This window comes from Papio anubis, chromosome 1 (assembly GCF_008728515.1).
Source record: "Papio anubis isolate 15944 chromosome 1, Panubis1.0, whole genome shotgun sequence".
NCBI classification, from domain to species: domain Eukaryota; kingdom Metazoa; phylum Chordata; class Mammalia; order Primates; family Cercopithecidae; genus Papio; species Papio anubis.
The window spans coordinates 93,139,376-93,161,846 of record NC_044976.1 but is presented as its reverse complement, the minus strand read 5'-3'; the positions used below and the strand labels follow the sequence as shown (position 1 = coordinate 93,161,846).

General features: G+C 36.1%; 1 protein-coding gene across 7 annotated transcripts in view; it reads right to left on the bottom strand.

Moving 5' to 3' along the window:
* ABCD3 (ATP binding cassette subfamily D member 3) overlaps window positions 1-22,471 on the bottom strand; it is a 100,037-nt gene that overhangs the window by 3,217 nt on the left and 74,349 nt on the right. For all 7 annotated transcript variants that reach the window (XM_003892226.4, XM_009213266.3, XM_031650988.1 and 4 more), the window contains 12 exons: window positions 22,239-22,308; window positions 22,059-22,156; window positions 21,867-21,958; window positions 20,026-20,117; window positions 19,867-19,939; window positions 18,599-18,662; window positions 11,411-11,488; window positions 11,240-11,305; window positions 11,055-11,144; window positions 10,474-10,593; window positions 3,250-3,354; window positions 252-308 (listed from right to left, as the gene is read on the bottom strand). In XM_003892226.4, coding sequence (XP_003892275.1) covers window positions 252-308; window positions 3,250-3,354; window positions 10,474-10,593; window positions 11,055-11,144; window positions 11,240-11,305; window positions 11,411-11,488; window positions 18,599-18,662; window positions 19,867-19,939; window positions 20,026-20,117; window positions 21,867-21,958; window positions 22,059-22,156; window positions 22,239-22,308 — 1,005 coding nt within the window. The remainder of the gene's footprint in view (window positions 1-251; window positions 309-3,249; window positions 3,355-10,473; window positions 10,594-11,054; window positions 11,145-11,239; window positions 11,306-11,410; window positions 11,489-18,598; window positions 18,663-19,866; window positions 19,940-20,025; window positions 20,118-21,866; window positions 21,959-22,058; window positions 22,157-22,238; window positions 22,309-22,471) is intronic.

The following is a 22,471-nucleotide window of genomic DNA, read 5'->3' as shown; positions in this document are numbered from 1 at the left end:
TTAGTCAGTTATTATTAACAGATAAGAGTCACTTGTAAAACTGGAGAAAAAATGTTACACCATTGCTTTCAAAACCGACAACTACAATATTTAAGAAAATCCTATTTTATAAAACAAATAAAACCGCCTTTTCTCCTTAAGACATATGTTTAAGGGAATACAAACCATAAAATTTAAAACCATATTCACCAGAATTCTTATTTTAAAGAAAATAAAATTTCGCTGTACCATTCAATGAAAGAAATACAAACCTCATGATGTTTCCAAAGAGATTTCCTATGAGACACAGTGAAGAGAGTGATGCCAACCTAATACAAAGAAAATGATTTAGGTTTAATCAATAACAGAGTCACAAATTAAACTAGTCCATGTACTTTAAGCTGTTAAGAGGACTGTCTTCAGTGATTAAAGTTAAAAAGCAGTGTCAATGAGAAAAAAATTACAACTGATGCCAAATGTTTATAGCAATGGAAAACACTGGCCATCAACCACATAATAAAAACTACCAGGTACTGGCATTAAGTGTATTATTCTGTTTTGGGCAAAAAACATATCTCCTAGCATGTCTCCTATTTTATTGTGAAAAATATATGAGAGGAATATGAGAAGGATAAAAATAGCCAAAGGTCAAAATCAGGAAAAATTAGATCAGTATAGCATTGTTGACAGTCAACTTGCTTCTCAAATACAGGGTCATAATCCCCTACCATAAACTATTGTTTTGGAATGTGTCTTGGAATTCAGATTTTGAAAATGTATTATTTAACACCCCCAGAGAGTTCTGAGGCAGAATTTTGTAATTAAACACATAAATGTTTCAGCAGCAACACATATGGACACTGATATTAAGTGAGACAAATAGAGTTTAAATATTTTTTGTTAGCTTAGGCAAAGTTTTACCCAGTGAACTTGCTACAAAATTATGAAAAATGTTTTGAATTTAAGCACTTTCTGGATTTCAGATTGTGAATACGTATTTATAGATCTGTACTTCAGATTTTCAAAAACAAAACAAAACAGAACAAAAACATTAATAGATAACAGCTGTAGTTGCTCTAGATCAGTGGTTCTCAACCAAGGCGGGGAGGTTGGTGATATCTGTCCCTTGGGGGGACATTTGGCCATGACTGGAGGCATTTTTATTGTCACAACTGAAAGTACTACTGGCATCTAATGGGTAGAGGCCAAGGATGCTTTCTAAACATCCTCCAGTGCACAGCAACCCCCAGCCCTGCCCAACCAGGAATTACCAGTCAAAAGGTCAATAGTGCCAAGACCGAGAAACCCCACTCTGGGTCACTGTTCCTCCAAGTGGATCACTCAAGGCTGGCAAATGCATGCTTAGGGAATCTGGGAAATTTTTACCATGGTTTCTTAATTTCATTTTCATTTTGATGATAATTTTTAAAAGATCATTATAAGTATATTCTGGGTCATTTTTACCATGAGATTGAAGTTCCTAAGTTTGTATTTACACCTCTGATTGCCAAAGTGATAAAACATAAAACTTCAAATGTGTTTGCCTGCACTTTAAAAAGGAACTTAAATTGGTTAGGAATTGCATAATAAAATAAACATATTATCAGTATTAATAAAACATATATTTCAACCATACCACACTTTTCTGATTTTTCAAAGCTCATTTCAGGTATTATTTCTCTGTTCATGATTCTACAATAGTTGGATTAGATATCTACTTAATGCACACATTCTTTATATGAGGATATAAAAAATATATGGAGTATATGTCAAAATAAAAAGCAAAATGCAAAATAATAAAATTTGAACCTCAGATTCTATCTTTCCTTAGTTAAATCCCAAACCACTGGTTTAGTTTCATCTAAATGGTATCATAGGTCTCTTTAATGTTGCAAGTTTGAAACTGTATTTGTTTTGTCTGTATTTAATGTGTAACTTTATATTAATTTTGTAGCTGTAAAAGAGCTCTAGGCTTAAGGAGTTCACACCTCATTTCATGTTTATACATGTTTAAGTGCTATCACAGTAATTTAAATTATCAATGAGGCCCCATATGAATTTTCTTTTAAATGGAACTGATGTTTTACAGAATTTATACAGTCTTCTGTGGGGATTTCAAGCCTATACCTAGGGCATAAGAGGAAATCACGTGGTCAAAATTACCAGCAAAGAGCCGCTATGTTATTGAATTAAGTGCAGACTACATGGTTTTATGTATATGAGAATACCATAAACATCTCTAATACCTATGAAATTTGAAAACCAACATGAACAAATGTATAATTATATATTACCAAGGCAAATTCAGAATAGAAAATAAATCATTAACAAGATAAAATCAGTAGTTAAAATCTTTCTGCAAAGAATACCAAATTTATTCTTTTATCATCACACCAGTGCTTCTTAAACTTTAATGTGCATTTGAATCATCTTAGAATTTTGTTAAAATGCAGATTCTGGTTTAGCAGGGCTTAATAGTAGGAATTCATACTATATATACTCAATATGACCTTTATTATTTATTGAGAACTCCCAAAGAACGAATACAAAATGTTAAAAATCCTCATCTACCTCATTTACTTATATAGAAACTATAAAATGGCTAGGATATACTACATTTGTTCCCAAATTTAACCACAGTATAGATGTTGGTAACAATTTCTCAAAGAAAGAAAAAAAAAGAAAGAAAATTGATACTACTGAATAATTACTTAAAGAATGGAACCAATAAAGACAGCCTCAGACTTGGCTACTAAAAGCAGCTTTGGTAAAATAGTGCTCAGGCTAGAAAATAAAACGAATAAATTAAAAATTGCCAAATAATTATTGTTGAGTCTTATTCATTTAAAAAAAACCCTAATTTTAGACAAATTAATGGAATAAATTAAGAAAAGTGCAATTTATTAACTCTGAGTATAAGTAATGAGGTAAAGGGGAATAGATTTAAATATGTTGTTTTATATCTCATTAATATATTAATACTAATATATTAATGCTAATATATTAATGAGATATAAAACAACATATTTAATATTAATGTGATATAAAACAACATATTTAAATCTATTTCTATATATAGATTATATACAGAATTGTATTTATAATTATTTTTCTTTTACTCATATGTTTTAAATCTTTATTAAAACAAGAAATCTTTGGGTAGAAATTGTGTTACTTTTTGACTTGGAATCTTCTCTTTGGACAGATTTGGACACAGTTTACACTAGGAAAGAGGCCATGGCTTCTCAAACTGAGCACCTGCACACTTACCTTTCGACAATGACTGTAAATGTAGCCTTCCACGTCGACACTAACTGCACTTGTGCATTCGTCCAAAATGGCAAACTGGGGTTTATGATAAAATAATCTTGCCATCTGAAGCATAAAAAAAAATTTTTTGTGTAAAACACAGACAGAGACCTAAAATTAATAAGCCGAAACAAACTTAAGTTAAATATGCATTTGCAGTCTTGTAAATCAAAAGTATAAAAATTATTCTAATTCAAAATATCTATTTCCCAGAAATAGAAACAATATAAACATAACTGTTTTCACTGTCATCCTTAACAAAGGGAAAAATGTACTTCATGGGAAATATTAATTGCTCAGAGTAAAACACAAAACTTAAGACTGATGAGAGAGGGAGTTTCAAACTAGTATTAAAGAAAGCTCACTAAACAAATAAGATTACAGAATACATATTTTAACCAAATCTCAGAATTCAGACTAGATGACTCTGATGCAAAAAGGTCTCTATTTTAAATATTTTATTGCTTAAGTAATGGTACCAATTACTATTCTCACCAATAATTTTTTATTGTACCTGTTTTATATCCCCATTGTCAGTTCTGGTTGTGCTCATTTTTTTAAGCCTTTGCTAATTTTATAAATGAAAATTAATATCAAAATTATAGCATACATTTCTTTGACTATCAGGAATGATGAACATTTTCCCACACTTTTGTTCCCATGTATTTTCTGGGGACTGTTTATTCTGATCTTTTGTGTAACAGATATTCCAATTTTTGTCATCTGCCCCCTGAAAAGATCTCCATGTTTAAGACCAGTGGGGCAGTCTTCTACCCTTAATTTATCTTCTCTGCAACATTCTCCTTAGAAGACCACTCCATTCTTCTTGAGAAAGTGATAGTGAAACCATGCACGTAAGTTTCCTCCTACTTCTGAGGATCCTTTTTCAGTTTCTTTTCTAGCACTTTCTCCTCCACTTGACCATTAAATACAGGAGCTCCTTAGGGCTAATTTCTAGGTCTCCTTCTCTTTTTCCTGTATTCTATCTCTCAGTGCTCTCATCCAATCTTCTGATTTCAAATAGTATTTACATTCTATAAACTTGCAATATGCATCTCTCACTCATACTTCTCTATTTCCAGATATATAAAAATTTCGGCCAGGCACAGTGGCTCATGCCTATAATCCCAGCACTTTGTGAGGCTGTGGCAGGAGCATTGCTAGAGATCAGGAGTTTGAAACCAGCCCAGGCAACACAGGGAAACCACATCTCCACTTAAAAAAAAAAAAAAAAAAAAAAATTAGCCAAGCATGATGGTGTTCACCTGTGGTTCCAACTACTCAGGAGGCTAAGACAGGAGGGCTCGAGCCCAGTAGGTCAAGGCTGTAGTGAGCTATGATCAGGCCACTGCACTCCAGCATGGCTGAAACAGCAAGATGCTATCTCAAAAAACAAAAATTTAAAATTTGACACATTTAAAAAATTAAAAATAAAAATTCCTATTCGAGTTTTTACTTGGGTATCTCACAAGACTCTCAAATGTTAAAAGTCTAAAACTCAAATGTAATTTCTAGATTTTCCCTCTAAAATCCATTCCCTTCCCTAATCTTGAACACTTCAGCAAATAAACTATCAAACAGTTGTTCCAGCTAGAAAGCCAGGAGTCCTCCCTGGTCTGGTCCTTCCCTTTTCCTCTTCCCTTTCACTCTCCCACCACTATTTTTAGAATGAACTAAAAAGTCCATTCAAGTAAGAAATGTGAAGTTTCAAGTTCACTCCCTTTTCCTCATCTCCACAAACATGCCCTTAGCCCAGAGCACACTCATCTCCTGTCTGGATAGACTACAAGTAAGCTCCTACCACTTCTGCTGCTCCTCTCCAGTCCACTCTCCATATAACCAGAGAACATCTTTCACACATGTCAATCAGGGAACTTCACTCTCTGGCTTAAAACCTTTCAACAACTTCCCATTTCACTTAAAATTCAAACTCCTTACCATGGTCTACAAGACCTGCACGATCTTATTCCTATTTACTCTAATCTCAACATTCTAGCCAACACCACCTCCTCTCAACTGCTAGGAACAAGGTGCCTTATGCCTTAGAGGCTTAAGCACACGTCATTCTTTTCGTATGTCTTAAATGCCTTACTCTGCTCCTTAGAGCTTTCAAATGTCTGCTTATAATGTCATATTCTCAGGCAATCCTACCCTCATCCCTAACCACAATCCAAGTGGGTCCTTTCTGTAACACCTCTGAAGCACTTCATATATTGTGAATTGTATATTTGTCTTTGTCTATCTGCCTAAGCTATAAGATTTACAAAAGCTGGGGCAGAACATGGTGGTTCATGCCTATAATCCCAGCACTTTGCGGGGCTGAGGAGGGCAGATCACTTGAGGCTAGGAGTTCGAGACTAGCCTGGCCAACATGGTGAAACCTTGTATCTACTAAAAATGCAAAAATTAGCCAGTCATGGTGGCGCATGCCTGTAGTCCCAGCTACCTGGAAGGCTGAGGAACAAGAATCGCTTGTACCTGAGAGGTGGAGGTTGCAGTGAGCCAAGCTTGTGCAACTGCACTCCAGCCTGGGTAACACTCAGCCTGGGTGAGACTCTGTCTCAAAAAAAAAAAAAAAATGTAGAAAAGCAGAGACTGTTTTAATCACTACTACGTACTGAATACTTATATATGGGTAGCATTCAAATATCTAATAAATGAATGACTAAAATAGCTTTCCACCTATTTGCATGAGGTGAGGAAGGGGAGGCAGCAAGTATAGACTATGAAGAAGTTCAACTGTGCAGAAAATGAAAGGTACAGACCACAGGGAAGCTTTGGCTAAGGCTGAGTTTGCTTTTTAGATCAAAGAGACCTGAAAAATGTCTTTCTGCAAGAGAAGGACTAGAAGAGGTTAAATGTAGGTGGGGGCTGAGGGAGGGGACATAACTGAAGGAAAAGGATGTGATAAAGTCAGAAGACAGAGGGTCTATAAACATAGATGGAGATATTAGCCTTTCTCAAGAAAGATGACATATCTTCCACAGACAGTGGAAGTAGGAAGGTCAGGACAGAGCAGCACACACTTAATTAAGAGGAATGGTTATCTGAGGGCATTCCACCAATGTCTCTCCTCTCTGCTCCCAAAAGACTCTGTGCATACCTCCCTCCTCACACTTAGTACATGACATAGACATTTTCTCATCACGTGTCTCTCTCTCCCACTATGTTGTCAACTACTTAATGCCACAATACAAGAAAGTTGTAAAGCAGGAGTGTCCAATTTTTTGGTTTCCCTGGGCCACATTAGAAGAATTGTCTTGGGTCACCCATAAAATACACTAACACTAACGATATCTGATGAGCTTAAAAAAAAATCGCGGCTGGGTGCAGTGGCTCATGAGGTCTGGAGATCGAGACCATCCTGGCTAACACAGTGAAACCCTGTCTCTACTAAAAATACAAAAAATACAAAAAAATTAGCCAGGCGTGGTGGCGGGCGCCTGTAGTCCCAGCTACTCGGGCGGCTGAGGTAGGAGAATGGCGTGAACCCGGGAGGCGGAGCTTGCAGTGAGCCAAGATCACGCCACTGCACTCCAGCCTGGGCAACAGAGCAAGACTCCGCTTCAAAAAGAAAAAAAAAAAAATTCACGCCCACAAAAAATTCTCATAATATTTTAAGAAAGTTTATGAATTTGTGTTAGCTTGCATTCAAAGCTGCCCTGGGCTGCATGTATCTGTGAGCTGCAGGTTGGGCAAGTTTGTTGTAAAGTGAATAAGCATATGCACACTGGAGCCATACTGCTTGCCTTAAGCCTGACAAAGCCCCCACCACCAGCTTTAACATTTACTAGCTGTCTTTGCTTGGCCAGTTACTGAACTGTACAGAAGTTCAATCTCCTCTGTAAAATGGGGCATTTCGGCCAGGCGCAGTGGCTCACACGTAAAATCCCAGCACGTTGGGAGGTCGAGGCAGGCGGATCATTTGAAGTCAGGAGCTTGAGACCAGCCTGGCCAACATGGTGAAACCCCGTCTCTACTAAAAAAAAATACAAAAATTAGCCAGGTGTGGTGGTGCTTGCCTGTAATCCCAGCTACTTGGGAGGCTGAGGCAGGAGAATCTCTTGAACCTGGGAGGCAGAGGTTATGGTGAGCTGAGATCGTGCCACTGTACTCCAGCCTGGGTGACAGAATGAGACTGTCTCAAAGAAAAAAAACAAAAACAAAACAGGAGGGGTGGCATTGCCAGTTCTTACCTCACAGTACTGCTGTGACGATGAAATGAGATCACCTGTGTAAGGTGCCTGACATACTGTCTGTCATCTATTCAGCACTCAATAAAAATTAGCTGTCATTGAACTGAAATAATAGCCTATCTTCTTTGAGAAGTAGAAGGCAAGTTATTCTGCCAAGTGCAGTGGGTTAAGTAATGGGGTAGAAAACCCAAAATTGGTAGTTTTAAAATGATTGTCATGAAAAATGAGAGGAGGATAAAAATAAGTAAAATGATTGCTAAGCCATGCTGTGAGCCCATCTGATGTTTTTTAGCTGTGCTCAGAAGAGTGGTTAGAGAAGTGCCAAGGCAAAGAACTGCCAAGGCAAATAATTGGGTTGGGATTTAGGTAATAGGATGACACAAAAAGTGGGAAAGGAAGTTAAGGGGAAGGGATGAACTGTTCATTCCTTAAGAAATATATCTTATCTCCTATAGGCCATACCCTGGATTATGAAGTCTGTACTGGACAGTAAAGGAGGCAGAGACAGAAAAGGACTGATCAGTTGTAAGAAAAGGGAAGGATCAATATTCTAGAGATCTCAGGGAATTTGAGAAAGGGGCGTAGTTGCTTAAGGTTAAAAAAAAAAGATTTACAAAAATGGATTTTAAAAAACACTAAAAATTTTATAACAGTGGTATCTCTGGTAAAGGGGTTTGGCCCAATTTATACTTAAATAAATATTCCACTTTTCTATCATATATACTTTTTCATAATTCAAAATAAGAAAACTCATTAGAAATTCATAAGAAAACTCATAAGAAAATTCATAAGAAACTCATAAGAAAACTCATAATTCAAAATTAGAAAACTCAAAATAAGAAAACTAAATAGAAGAGCAAGAAAAAATGGAGTGGAAAAGGTAACTTTTGGTCAGAAACACAAGATACCCCAAATTGTGACATTAGCTGGAGCAACCCTGGCTGACTCACTGTTCTAAGTGGCTAGGCCTTTTAGGTCTGTTCTTCCTAAAAATTATAATACCTATTTCCCCCCTAACTTTCTACTTTGGTAATTTTCAATCCTACCAAAAAACTGAAAGGACAGTAAAATGAACACACATATACACTCTTGTCCTAATTTCACCAATGTTAATATTTGTAGCGTTAGCCTTCTCCTTTCCCCACTCTGAAACAAAACAACAGGCTCTCTTTCACACATCACATTCAATTCTCCAGACATTGGCTTACACAGAACACACCCTGCCAATGGCTTGGCCATGCTCCAATTATATATGCAGCAGTGTCACAGGTGACCTTTCCCCATTTCCCATACACTTGTGTTGGATCATCTGTTTTTTGTTTTGTTTTTTTTTTTCTTTTGAGACGGAGTCTTGCTGTGTTGCCCAGGCTAGACTGCAGTGGCGTGATCTCAGCTCACTGCAACCTATGTCTCCTGGGTTGAAGCGATTCTCCTGCCTCAGCCCCCCACTGCTCTGGGCACGCCTTTGAATTCCTAATCTTCAAATAAAAATTATCCCCTCTGTATTTTTATACCACACACACAGAGTTCCTTGGTTGAAGTACATTCATTATTCATTCTCTCAGTTTCCATCGTGTTCATTTCTGAACCATATGCTTCCATTTTCTCTGAAGACATAGCACAGAAATTTAAAGTTGTTTTGCAGTTCTTGATTTGCAGTTATTTCTACAGTCATCTTCTAAATTGACTCTAGAAATGCCTAATCATTTCAAATTTTCACTTCTTCAGCCTAATTTCCATTTTGAATATAGCTATTATCTCTCCCATTTATGATTCATTCTTCACACTAGATTCATCTCACAACACAGCACTAGCCAGGCAAGTCACACTATTAAGTTAATATTAACCTCATGTAGAGTGGGTATGATTTTGGGAAAAATAAGCTGCAAAATCAGGGACTTGGAGGTAACAAAAAGGTGGAATATAACCTGAATATAATGGGTCAGAAATTCTGCCATAAGCCAATTTCTTTCGCTTTCTTTCCTTAGCTATAGTTTTCTCTAATCTCCACGAGGCTAATACTCTGCAGCGGGAGAGGAGAATCTCTTGCTTGGATCTATTCAAACTATGGAATATATCGTTAAAAAAATGACTCTTCATGAAGTTGCCCCTCTTGACAAGGTAGCCAAACTACCGCTTTTAAAAATTTTATTTATTTATTTATTTTTAGAGAGAGGATGTCCCTTTATTGCCCAGCCTGGAGTGCCATGGTGTGTGATCACAGCCCACTGCAGCCTCAAACTCCTGGACTCAAGCAATCTTTCCACATCCCAGTAGCTAGGACTATAGGCATGTGCCACTACACCCAGAAAATTTTAAAATCTTTTTGTAGAGAAAGGGTCTTGCTATGTTGCCCAGGCTGGTCTCATTCTTCTGTGTAGTGTTTAGTGCATATTTTTGGTTTGGGACAAGTTTAGTCATCATAACAATTAAAGTAGTTTCTTTCAAATGCTTGTTTATATTAGGAAAACTTAAAAATTCTAAGTAACTTTAAGTAGTGGATACCGAACCTTGAAACAAAAACATACATATAGTAGAGGAAAAGGGCAAGAACAGAATAAAGATAAAATCTGAATGGATCATTTCTAATACCTTCAGCTATTTCAGAAAGAAAAGTCTGAGTGAGACAAAAGAGATGTCTATAGGGAAGAGACATGAGAAGAGATTTCATAACCCAGCCAGGATTACCTTATATCCCAGGACTAATGAGTTACAGAGTTTCTCTGAACTTTTAGAAAAATGGATTACTGGTATATAGTTGGATCTGCAGCTTTTCCTTTCATAGGTACTGGCAGGATATTTATGAATTTTTCAGAATTCCAAATTTACATGCAAGTTAAAGATTTTCAAGCACTTTTATGATAATTTAAACTAATCCATACTGAAATAGCTGCTGAATAAAAAAATATAAGATGAAACTTTGTATCCTGATTAATCAAAATGCTGGAACCAGTTGCATTCTTGCGCAATTTCTTCAGAGTATACTTACTGCCATTCTTTGCTTTTCTCCACCACTCAGTACATCCATCCAATCCTGAACGCTGTCCCAGCCTCCTTCACGTTCAAGGATATGACCCAACTGGACGTTGTCTAAGTATTCCTTCAGTACCTTTCAGCAAAATGATTAAAGGGAAAGCAAACTTAATATAAGCCAACATTCTAAATCTTGGTTTATTTTTTAAACTGGAATTACTGTAATTCTATTGTCTGTACCACTTAAAAGATACATTTCAAAAAAGAATGTGGCACAAGGTAGCCCTGAATCTTTCAACTCCTATCTACACTAAACTTGACAAAATATGTCTAGTAGCTTAAAAAGAATAACACTATTGTACATAATAAAAGGATGATGGCAATGAGAAAACAAACAATAGTGCAAAGGTTAAGATTAACCTCTTTTTAAGCCAAGGGATTATCATCTTACCTCAGCTTAGAAAATCATAATTAATGGCTTTGGAAGGCATTACAGATTAAGATAAACTACCTGGCATTTAAAATACTTAATTGATTAAAATAAACAATCTGAAATGTAGTATTTTCAGTGGATCTAGGATATAAACGTTTCCTTACTAAGTCAGATATTCCCTTCCTTTTCTGATCTTCTCGTCCATCTGGATATATCACTTGGTCTCGAAGTGTTCCAAGGGTCATGTAAGGTCTCTGACAGTAGTAGAGCAAAAGTCATTAGAAGAAACATTAAAAAATAAATAAACAAAAGGATCTTTAAATCAAAGATAACTCAAGCTAGGTCTTACTTGAGGAACATAAAATAACTTTCCTCTCTCGGGTTTAGTTAGACGTCCTCCAAAAAGAGGCCATAACTATTAAAAAAAGAGAGAAGGGAGAAGAACAATTGTAAAATTTACAAAGTAGTAGACAGTATGGCAAAATAAGACAGCAAAATTTTGAGGCCAACTTGTACTTACTTCACCAAGAACACGGAAAAGAGAACTCTTTCCGCAGCCATTAGGACCACAAATTAGAACATTAGCCCCAGATTGAACCTGAAAAAAAAAAAAATCAGTCTGTGAAGTAATTAAATCAAATTAACATATACTCAATGAACATTTCCTTAGACTCAAGTATTAATAGCTCCTGGCTAATTATAAGCCTTCTATTTGTCTGTAAATGTAGCATTAGGTAGAGCAGTAAAGAGGTATTGTAAAGGGACCTTTTACTTTGTTTACTTCCAATTCTTACCATTACTTTTTTTTTTCACTTAAAAAATTATTATTGCTGGGTACGGTGGCTCACAGGAGGATCGCTTGAAACTGGGAGTTTGAGGCTAACCTGGGAGATGAAGTGAGACCCTCATCTCCACAAAAAATAAAAATAAAAAATTAGGCAGGTGTGGTGATGCACACCTGTAGTCCCAGCTACTCGGGAGGCTGAGGTGGGAGGATTGCTTGAGTCCAGCAGTTCAAGGATGCAGTGAGCTATGATGTCACCTAGGCTGACAGAACAAGACCACATCTATATACATGTATGTATAAATAAATAAATAAATTGACTGATATCAACTTAAGATAGAAGAACTAAAGTTTAAAAAACTGAGAATTCTTGAAAACAATAAATACATGTGTATATACAGTCTCTCTTAAAAAAATGAAAACATACTCTATGGACTGTTCTACAACTTGCTTTTACTATTTAACAATATATCACAGACATTCTTCCAGGTCAGTATATTCAGATTCCCCTATTCCTTTCCTTTAATGCCTCAAGCATCTTCCTATCGGGGGAACCCGCCCCTGATAATTCAATGTTATTTCACGTAGGTTCTTTTCTATTTCCCTAAGTGTTGGCCGGTCTGAGAAATAAAGGGAAAGAGTACAAAAGAGAGAAATTTTAAAGCTGGGTATCTGGGGGAGACATCACATGTCGGCAGGTTCCATGATGCCCCCCAAGCCACAAAACCAGCAAGTTTTTATTAGTGATTTTCAAAAGGGGAGGGAGTGTATGACTAGGGTGTGGCTCACAGAGATCACATGCTTCACAAGGTAATAAAGTATCACAAGGCAAATGGAGGCAGGGTGAGATCACAGGAGCTGGGCAAAATTAAAATTGCTAATGAAGGTTCAGCACGAATTGTCATCGATAACATGTTATCAGGAGACAGGGTTTGAGAGCAGACGACCGGTCTGACCAAAATTTATTAGGCGGGAATTTCCTCATCCTAATAAGCCTGGGAGCACTACGGGAGACCAGGGCTTATTTCATCCCTTATCTACAACCGTAAAAGACAGACATTCCCAGAGCGGCCATTTCAGAGACCTCCCCCTAGGAACGCATTCTCTTTCTCAGGGCTGTTCCTTGCTGAGAAAAAGAATTCAGCGACATTTCTCCTACTCGCTTTCGAAAGAAGAGAAATATGACTCTGTTCTGCCCGGCACTCAGGCAGCCTGACCTAATGGTTATCTCCCTTGTTCCCTGAACATCATGGTTATCCCGTTCTTTTTTCAAGGTGCCCAGATTTCATATTGTTTAAACAATTTGTGCAGTTAACGCAATCATCACAGGGTCCTGCGGCGACATATATTCTCAGTTTACAAAGACGATGGGGTTGAGATTAAAGACAGGTATAGGAAATCACAAGAGTATTGATTGGGGAAGTGATAAATGTCCATGAAATCTTCACAATTTATGTTCTTCTGCCATGGCTTTAGCCGATCCCTCCGTTCGAGGTCCCTGACTTCCCACAACATCTTCCATAGTAAGGATATACTATAACTTATTTAAACACTCCCCTTTGGCTAAATATTTAGGTCTGCATTTTGTTTTGCTCCTCTAGATAATACTGCAATGAGTGTACAAGTCAGCAAGTAAACTTATGCAATAGTAAGTAATGTTTCTGTAGATTCCATTCTTAGAAATTATAACTGTTTTATCAAAATATATGTACACTATAAATATTTACAAGTGGCACTAAATTATTCTGCAACAACATAAATGAGAAAATGTAGAGTGGTTAAGTTCTAGGCTTATGATCTTATAAGTATCTGATCAACTCTGTAAAGAATCAGAAAATCTTAGCTATAATTCTAGCTTACAACATTAAACACCAACGCAACACAACAGGAAAGAAAATATCAGAGAGATATATGAGTTACCCTAGCTGGTAACCTGCCTTTAACAAATCTGTTAAATTGGTGAGCCTTCTGTTCCTATTACTTAATTCAATGAATATTTATTGAATGCTCTCTGTCAGGCTCTGTTCTAGGCAAGTAGGCCACATTCGTGACCAAAAGAGACAAAAAACAAAAACAAAAAACCAAAAACCTCTACCTTTACTGGTTTACATTCTAGTGGCAAGAGACATACAATAAAGAATACACATAATATACAAGTTAAATAGTGTATGAAAAAATAAGTAGTTTGGAGGAAAAAACAGATAAAGGGAACTTGGAAGCGGGTAAGGGAAGTTGCATTTTTAAGGTGGTCAGAGTAGACTTTATTGAAAATGACAACTGAGTAAAACTTTGAAAGAAGGGGTGAATTAGGATTTAACTAAAAGAAGACTGTTCTAGTCCCCACCTTTACCCATAAAAAGCTGGTACAGCCTGGCCAACATGGTAAAACCCTGTCTCTACTAAAAATACAAAAATTAGCCGGATGCAGTGGCATGTGCCTGTAATCCCAGCTACTAAGGAGGCTGAGGCATGAGAACTGCTTGAACCTGGGAGGCAGAGGTTGCAGTGAGCCAAGATCACGCCACTGTGCTCCAGCCTGGGTGACAGAGCAAGGCTCCATCTCAAAACAAGACAAAACAAAAAAAATGCTGGTACAAAGGCACTGAAGCAGGAACGTAGCTATCCTATTCAAAAAAGAAAAAGAAAAAACAAAGCAGAAACAAGACTGATTTTACTGAGGAACGAACAGGAAAGAATACTAGTAGGAAATGAGATCGGAGAGGTATCAGGTAGGAGTAGGGTAGTGGCAGGCATTGAAAGGACATTGGCTTTTACTGTGACAAAAAACAGAGCCATCAGCATTGTTCACAACAGCCGAAAGGTGGAAGCAAGGAAGCAACCCAAGGGGATGGATGGATACACAAAATGTGCCCCCGCCCCCCGCCACACACACACACAATGAAATGGCATTCAACCTTTAAAATGAATGAAACTCTGACACATGCTACAATATAGATGAACTTTGAGAACATTATGCTAAATGAAATAAACCAGCTACAAAAGGACAAATGCTGTATGACTTCACTTATATGTGATCCCTACAGCAGTCAAATTCATAGAGACAGAAAGAATGAGAGGTTACCAGGGGTTCAGGAGAGGAAGGAAGGAGAGTTATTGTTTAATGAGTACAGAGTTTCTATTTGGGATGATGGAAAAGTTCTGGAAATGGATAGTGGTGGTGGCTACATAACACTGTAAATGAACTTACTGCCACTGAATCACACACTTAGAAATGGATAAAAAGCCAAATTTTATGTTTATTTTTACATTTTAAAAACTTCTTAAAAAAGAATGAAGCAGCCTGACACACAGTTGATCTAAAAGAAAATAACAATTTACACACATCATTGTTAGAGTTGTTCTAAGTGACTTTTCCAAATGAATAAACATTTTTTCTGATAATTAAAGAATCATTCTGATAGACTTCTTTTTAAATAACATAATTTCCTTATCATATAAAATTGAATATACTGAATGTTCCTCATAAAGCAAGGTTATCATATAAAATAATCATACTCTACTGTTACAGCGATGCCCTTAGAAGGTCCTAAAGTTCAGTGAGCTGTAATTAAATGGTTCCCTGCTACTACGCTTTATTTCAGTAATGTTGGTCATATATACATTCTCCCCTCCCAACTGCTCTTTGTGGTTTACAATGGTATCAATATTCCCGCCTCCAATAATACCCTTCCACATTATTTGTTGCAATATGCCAGGAAACCCCAAAAGCAGATTTGTAATGATGTATATAAATAATAACCAGACTTACTGAAATCCTGAGTTACTCTTTTATGCTCAAAATCAAGCCTGGCTAGCCTACTCAGCATTCACTTTTCTTTATTCCATGGCTTTTGGCGGTGTTGAACAAAACTTCCAATTATGATGTCAGCCATGATAAGCCAGGGATAATTTGTCTGTATTACAAGTTTATTAAGTACATATTTTTTGTGGGGTTAAATTAAGACTAAAAGCCAACAGTAACATTTACTGAAAATTACGTTCTTGACAGCATTATATTATTGAGACTCTCAGAATGCTTTACTGGATCAACCAATGCTTTGAACCACCATATTTTTACCAATAAAAATATACCCCCAAATAATACTCCTTGATAAATCCTACCTTCTATAAATTCATCGTAACAAATCAAAAATTCTACACATAAATTTAAGTAAAAGAAAAATATAAAAATATGGTGTTTATGAAGACTGATTAGTTTCTTTAAACACTGTTAAGTACGCCTTACTGAAAAGGTAAAAATCTTAATAAGTTACAAAGTGCTTGTTTTTTGGAGACAGGGTCTCAGTCTGTAGCTCCAACTGGAGTACAGTGGTGCAATCTCTGCTCACTGTGCAACCTCTGCCTCCCTGGCACAAGCGATCCTCCCACCTCAGTCGCCTGCGTAACCAGGATCAAAGGTGTGCACCACCACACCTGGCTATTTTTTTTTGTATTTTTCAGAGATGGGGTTTTGCCACGTTGCCCAGGCTGGTCTCAAACTCCTGAGTTCAAGCAATCCGCCCATCTCAGACAAAGTACTATTTTAATCCCCACATGGTAACCTGCAAGCTGTTACCTCTTAGGTTCTCTCCAGTCTACATACCTCCCAGAATAATATCTAGACAGATAAATATGGCTGTATTGGGGAATTTCTAATGGAAAATGGTATAAAATCTCTTATTCCAAAGAAGTGTTTATTATTTGGTTACAAATGTAACCCAAAAGGCAAATGAATCATAAAGTAGGAAACATTTATTTGAGAGGCCAAGTCTCAGTTTTATTATGCCTCTTTCCAAGAGGGAAAGTAATCTTTATTTTCAAGTAAGCCAGATGAGTAGAAAATAATTAGAGGTTGCAAAGAACTGAAGAATATTTGTTGATTATAGAAAGGCTATGCTAAGAAAAACAATAAAAAGACATAATGAATGTGAGAAACCCAAGTCTACTTTAGAATACTTTAAGTCAGAAAGAGGTAAGAATTCGTAACAGTGAACCAAAAAGACAGGAGTCAGAGAAACAGTTGCCAAGGGAGGAGAAAACAAGAATCACAGGATAGACACCAGGAAGTATGGAGCATGGTTATGAAGTAAAACACTCCAACAAGTAAGGACATAAGTGAGGACTTGAGACTTTCCAAATGAAATCCAAAAAACAGAAAAAATTAAGGACATTTTTAAGACTATAAAAATGAAATTATAGAAATGACAGAAGTCTATTAAAGCCAAACATAAGGGTTTTAAAAGAAAAGACTTTGAACTAAAAAAGAAAGTGACAGCTTTAGTGTGGTAACATCATGACAAAAGGTTATTATGGACCATAATCATGATCCATCTATTCTGTGTATCTCAATGCCCTTTCTCATTGTGCTTCAGTCATGTGTGTCCCTATATTGTTGGTATATTTTATTTCTGCATAGACAGAAGTGAGGGTAAGTAGGAGAAAGGGCCAAGAGGCATCCTTCAACGAAGTCTCACGTCCTTTTTATCCTTGGACAGTGGCAATAAAGGGGCTACTGGAAATGAAGCCTGGCTACCTACTTTGCCAAAGGAACATTCAAGTGACTGAAGTACCCGGAGCTACGTAAGAAAACACTTCTGCGATATGTGGAGCCAGTTGATATTTATCAACTACATTTACATTTTCTGTACTTCATCTTGTATTTCCTGGCTTTGGAATAAATATGATAATAATAGACTACTCATTGTTGAATAAGTTCAAAGTACTCTGCATAACTAACAATTTTCATTTTTATAATTCATTGAAAAGAAAGTAGACATGTGCTTAATACAAATTACTAAGAGCAGAAAACTGAACACTTCCTTAAGACTGTAACAAATTAAAAACAAGTCCAATAATCATACTCTTTATTTTATAAACTATCAGACAATATTCCTTCAAAGACAGCAGTAGGAAAAAAAATCCCCACATAAAACACAAACTACAGATGGCCATGCACATAAGCATGTGGAGAGGAATTCCAGAGCTGTGCTGTCCAATACCATAGCCACTACTCACATGTGGCTATTTAATTTTAAATAATATTAATTAAATTTAAATTTAAATTCAGTTTTGCAGCTGTACTAGTAACATTTCACATGCTCAGTATCTACACATGGCTATGTTACTGGATAGTGAAAGTACAGAGCAGTTCCATCATCGCAGAAAGTTCTACGGGAAAGTGTTGTTCTAGAGAAATGGTGTCTAGAATGGGGAAGATAGCCTATGTGATAGGAATTTGTTACTAATTATGAAGCTTTCTGGATCTGAACCATTCATAAAGCCACAACATAGAGAAAACCTAAATAGTAACCCTTAAATCTGCCAGTCTTACAAAATCATACAAAAACATTCAACTTTTGTCTTTTCTTTTTAATTTGGTCTGCCATATCCCATTTCATTAGCACAGTAGATTGAATCAACATCAGTATTTACTTGGCATGGGATTTTACTTGTTTTAGGTGAGTGTCTATTTGTAGCACTACTGTGCGACTCTTCCCCTGTTTTCATCAGTAATAAAACAGTCTGTATTTTGTTTTTATAGGTACAAATCATCCTGTACAGTCACAATAATACCAACCACATCATAAGTTTCTTTTTAATGTAAAGAGACTAAAATTATATTTGTGTTTAAATATTCATTTTACACTGGAGACTCCAATTTACTATATTTTCTATGGCTTTCTTGACATAAACTTCATTTACAAAAAGTTTTTTGGTAGTAGTATTTGAAATTTTGAAATCCTGTCAATTAAGAAAAATAGATTTCTAAGTGTTTCAAAGACTTACTTTTTAAAGCAACTCTGTGGATTCAGAGACTAAGTCGAGCCTTAAAGTTAATTTAAATATTCAGGTAACCTTTTTTCAGTTCACATTTTAAAGATGATTTAAGCTTCTCTGTCTCAAAAAAAAAATAAATAAACTTACTTCAAAATTAAGGTCACGGATCAAAATATCTCCATTTGGCGTTGCTAAAGGAACATGATCAAACCTATAGAGGAAATTCAAAAAAAGAGAACTACTGTAAAGTATATAAGGAACTAATACAACTCAATACCAAAAATACAAATAATCTGATTAAAAAATGGGCAAAGGGCTTAAACACTTCTTAAAAGAAAAAATTCAGATGGCCAACAGGCATACGAAAAGGTGCTCAACATCTCTAGTCATCAGGAAAATGCAAATCAAAACCACAATGAGATGTCACCTCTCACCTGTTAGGATGACTATTATCAAACAGACAAATGGTAAGTGTTGGCAAAGATATGCAGAAAGGAAACCTTGTATGTTGTTGGTGGGACTACAAATAGTACAGTTATTATGGAAAACAGTATGGATGTTCCTCAAAAAATTAAAAGTAGGACTACTGTATGACCTAGCAATCCCACTTCTGGGTACATTTGCAAAGGAAATAAAATCAGTATCTCAAAAAGAATCTTCCTCCCATGTCCACTCCAGCATTACTCACGATAGTCCGTATATGAAAACTACCTAAATGTCCTTCAGCTGATGAGAGGATAAAGAAAATATAGTGTATATAGTGTGTATATATTCACACACACACAAAATACATACAACAGAATATTACTCCACCTTTAAAAAAGAAGGAAACCGGGCCATTTTCAACATAGATGGATCTGGAGGACATTACGTTAAGCAAAATAAGCAAGACACAAAAAGCGAAACACTATATGATCTTACTTGTATGTGGAATTTAAAATAGTCAAACTCATAGAAGTAGAGAGTAGGATGGTGGTTGCCGGGGGGTAAGGAGAGAGGAAATGGGGTTAATATCGGTCAAACGGCACAACATTTCAGTGATGCCAGATGAATAAATCCTGTAGATACACTGTACAGGGACAATAGTAGAAAATACATTGTATACCTGAAATTTGCTAAGACACATCTAAATTAAATTCTCACCAAACACACACAAAAATGGTAACTATGTAGAGGTGACAGGTAAATTAATTAGCCTAAATGTAATCATTTCACAACGTATACAGATATCAAAGCATCAAGTTGTATACTTTAAATATTAATATACGCAATTTTTATGTCAATGATACCTCAAAGCTGTTTTTCAAAAAAGCAGAAATAATTTTAAACACTAAGCAATTGTAAGCTGAAAAAGAAAGACTACTAAGAAGTTTAACAAACATTTATGGTGCTAAAGAACCTTTTTCTGTACGTACTTTATAATGTTATCTGCAATAATGATTTCTCCAGCACCAGGTATCAAGGGAATGACTTGTACTCCTTCAATACCTTAAATGGAAAATAGGTATTAAAGCATCATATTATGTCAGCAAACACTTAAAATTGTGACCTTAAACTGTGACACTCATATTTACCCTTTTCCTGTTGTGAGACCATTGTGCGCTCATATTTGCCATGATTTAAATCCTTCAGTACTTGCATTAATTCTGTAATCCGAGCAGTAAACCTAAAATTTTAGAAAAGGAAACCATAATCAAAACTCCAGACTACTGTCACATCTTTTATTTTACACAAACTTAAGTTCCTAAAATTATAATCTAGTATAAATGAAGTAACCTAACAGTCTCATCAACATAAAGTATTAATGATAGCATGCATGCTTTATTATGTTTCAGTAGGAAAGCAGGAATATAGGGATGAAGAAAGAGGTTTCCATAGGATCCCCAACTCAACAGATACTTCATTAATAGCCAAGTCAAGACAGTTATTTGCTGAGAATTTTCAGGAGGTTTCTCTTGTATACTACAAAAGGACCACTACACTAGTATATTCCTTAGACCCAGGAAGTATGGACTCTGAGCTCTTGTTGAAGCGGCCTATAAAGCCATGTATAAAGTTGGTCTTTCTATCCAAGGAAGGCATTCATTAAATGTATGCTGAATGCATGCTGCCTTCCTGCAAATGGAAGAATCTGAAAGATTCCCTCTTTCTTACTCTCAAGAGGGGAAAGATGAAGAGTTCTTATTATTAGATAGAAATCACTGTGGCAGTAGAGAAAAATCAAAACTAACAACGAGAGGTTGGAGATAACAAAAATGACCATGATCGCCAAAGAGAAAGTATTCTGCATCGAAGAAGAAAACAGGATTTTTCTCTGAATAACAAGCAGAAACCTCCTAAAGCAAACTTTGGGAGGTGATGAATGCTCATGGTCTTGATGGTTTCACAGGTGTATAACTTATCCCCATGTTCATCAAATTGTATACATTAAATAGGAACAGTTTCTTATATGTCAATCATACCTCAACGAAGTGGAGAAAAGAGAAAGAAAGGAAGGCAGGGAGAGGGAGGGAGGGAGGGAAGAGAAAGACATACACACCTACAGAGAAAGAGAAAGAGAAAGAGAGAGAGAGAGAGAAAGGAAACATCCTTAAGAAACAGAAAAGAACCTTATATACCATGAACTGTCAAGCCATAAGAAAAGTTAACAAGTAGGAAGAATGTTAGTATTCTCATGAAAGAGACTCTACTCATAGTAGTTAACAACTTCTATATTGCCATGAAGACCTTAACTGCCACAGGAGCTAAGAAGGAGGAAAAAGAGAAATACGAAGATGGATCACAGGCCTAGGAAAGCTATTAAGTCATCAAACTTCTTCAGGTGACCTAAAATTTATGGTGTTTTTTATACCATACCATGCCTTTTATATTGGAGACTGAAATACTCAAATATTAATATTTTACATTCTATGGTCTAAAGATGATTTTACTACCAGACAATATGACTACATTCACAAGCACACCTACAGATACAAGTTAACTTCTCATTTTTTTTTCCCATTAAAGTCAACTTCATTTCTATTCATCGGTTTTTGCTAGGTTGCCGGTATCAAAGATCTACGAAAAAATGGTATGGTAGAGGGCAAGAAAATTTAAATGAGAAAATTCTATTCATTAACTTAGTTTTCTGTGAATTAAGACTGCCATCATTCAATATTTCCCAACTTAGCAAATACCAGTGTCCACGGAGCAAACAACTTGACAGCCTCTAATCTACTGTAATGTGCAAACCAGTTGTCTTAAAGAAACATGAAAAGTTCACCATCAGAAAAATTTTCCTTAATTTTCTATCAAAAACCACCTTCTTGGGGTAGGAAATGTTGCTCCCTTACCTTAACCTCAGCTAGTACAATCATTCAGGATAGCATATTTTTAAAAATTATTTTCTGCAACTGCTCATTATTACTAATCTTACCCAGCCAATCTAGTCATTTCACGCCCAGCCAAAACGATTCGACCCAGAGCTTGAGACATTCGCAAAAGCATTCTTCCACTTTGGTAGTAATCCTTAAATAGAAATAAATATTAGTTTTTACTTATAGTTTTAGGACTAAAAATTTGGCTTTATTTTTACTGTTACAGTTTCATTGTGTTATCATCACTTTACCTCTAGAAGTTCCGAATGTGTACTCTTGAGATGTCGAGGATGAGACAAATCTAAGAAAGGGCGACTGACAACTAAGTAACCAACCACAGTGGCAAGGTCTGAAACCAAACAGGTAAGATTTAAAACAGTAACAGTATTTCACCTTTTCCACAAATCTCATCTCTTTCAAAATATACTTACATTTGGCAATAATGTTATCAATGAAGCCCATTGAAAAACGAAACAAAATGAAATTATGTAGGTGCTCCACCTGGCAGAAAACAAAAACAAAAAAACATATTTTTTTCTATGTATAAAAAATTGAATCACTATGAGGATAAAACAAACTGCATTGTTCATTTATTCAACAAATATTTACTGAATGCCCATGATTTCTGTTTATATTGTACATCACACCACCGAGCACAATGCTC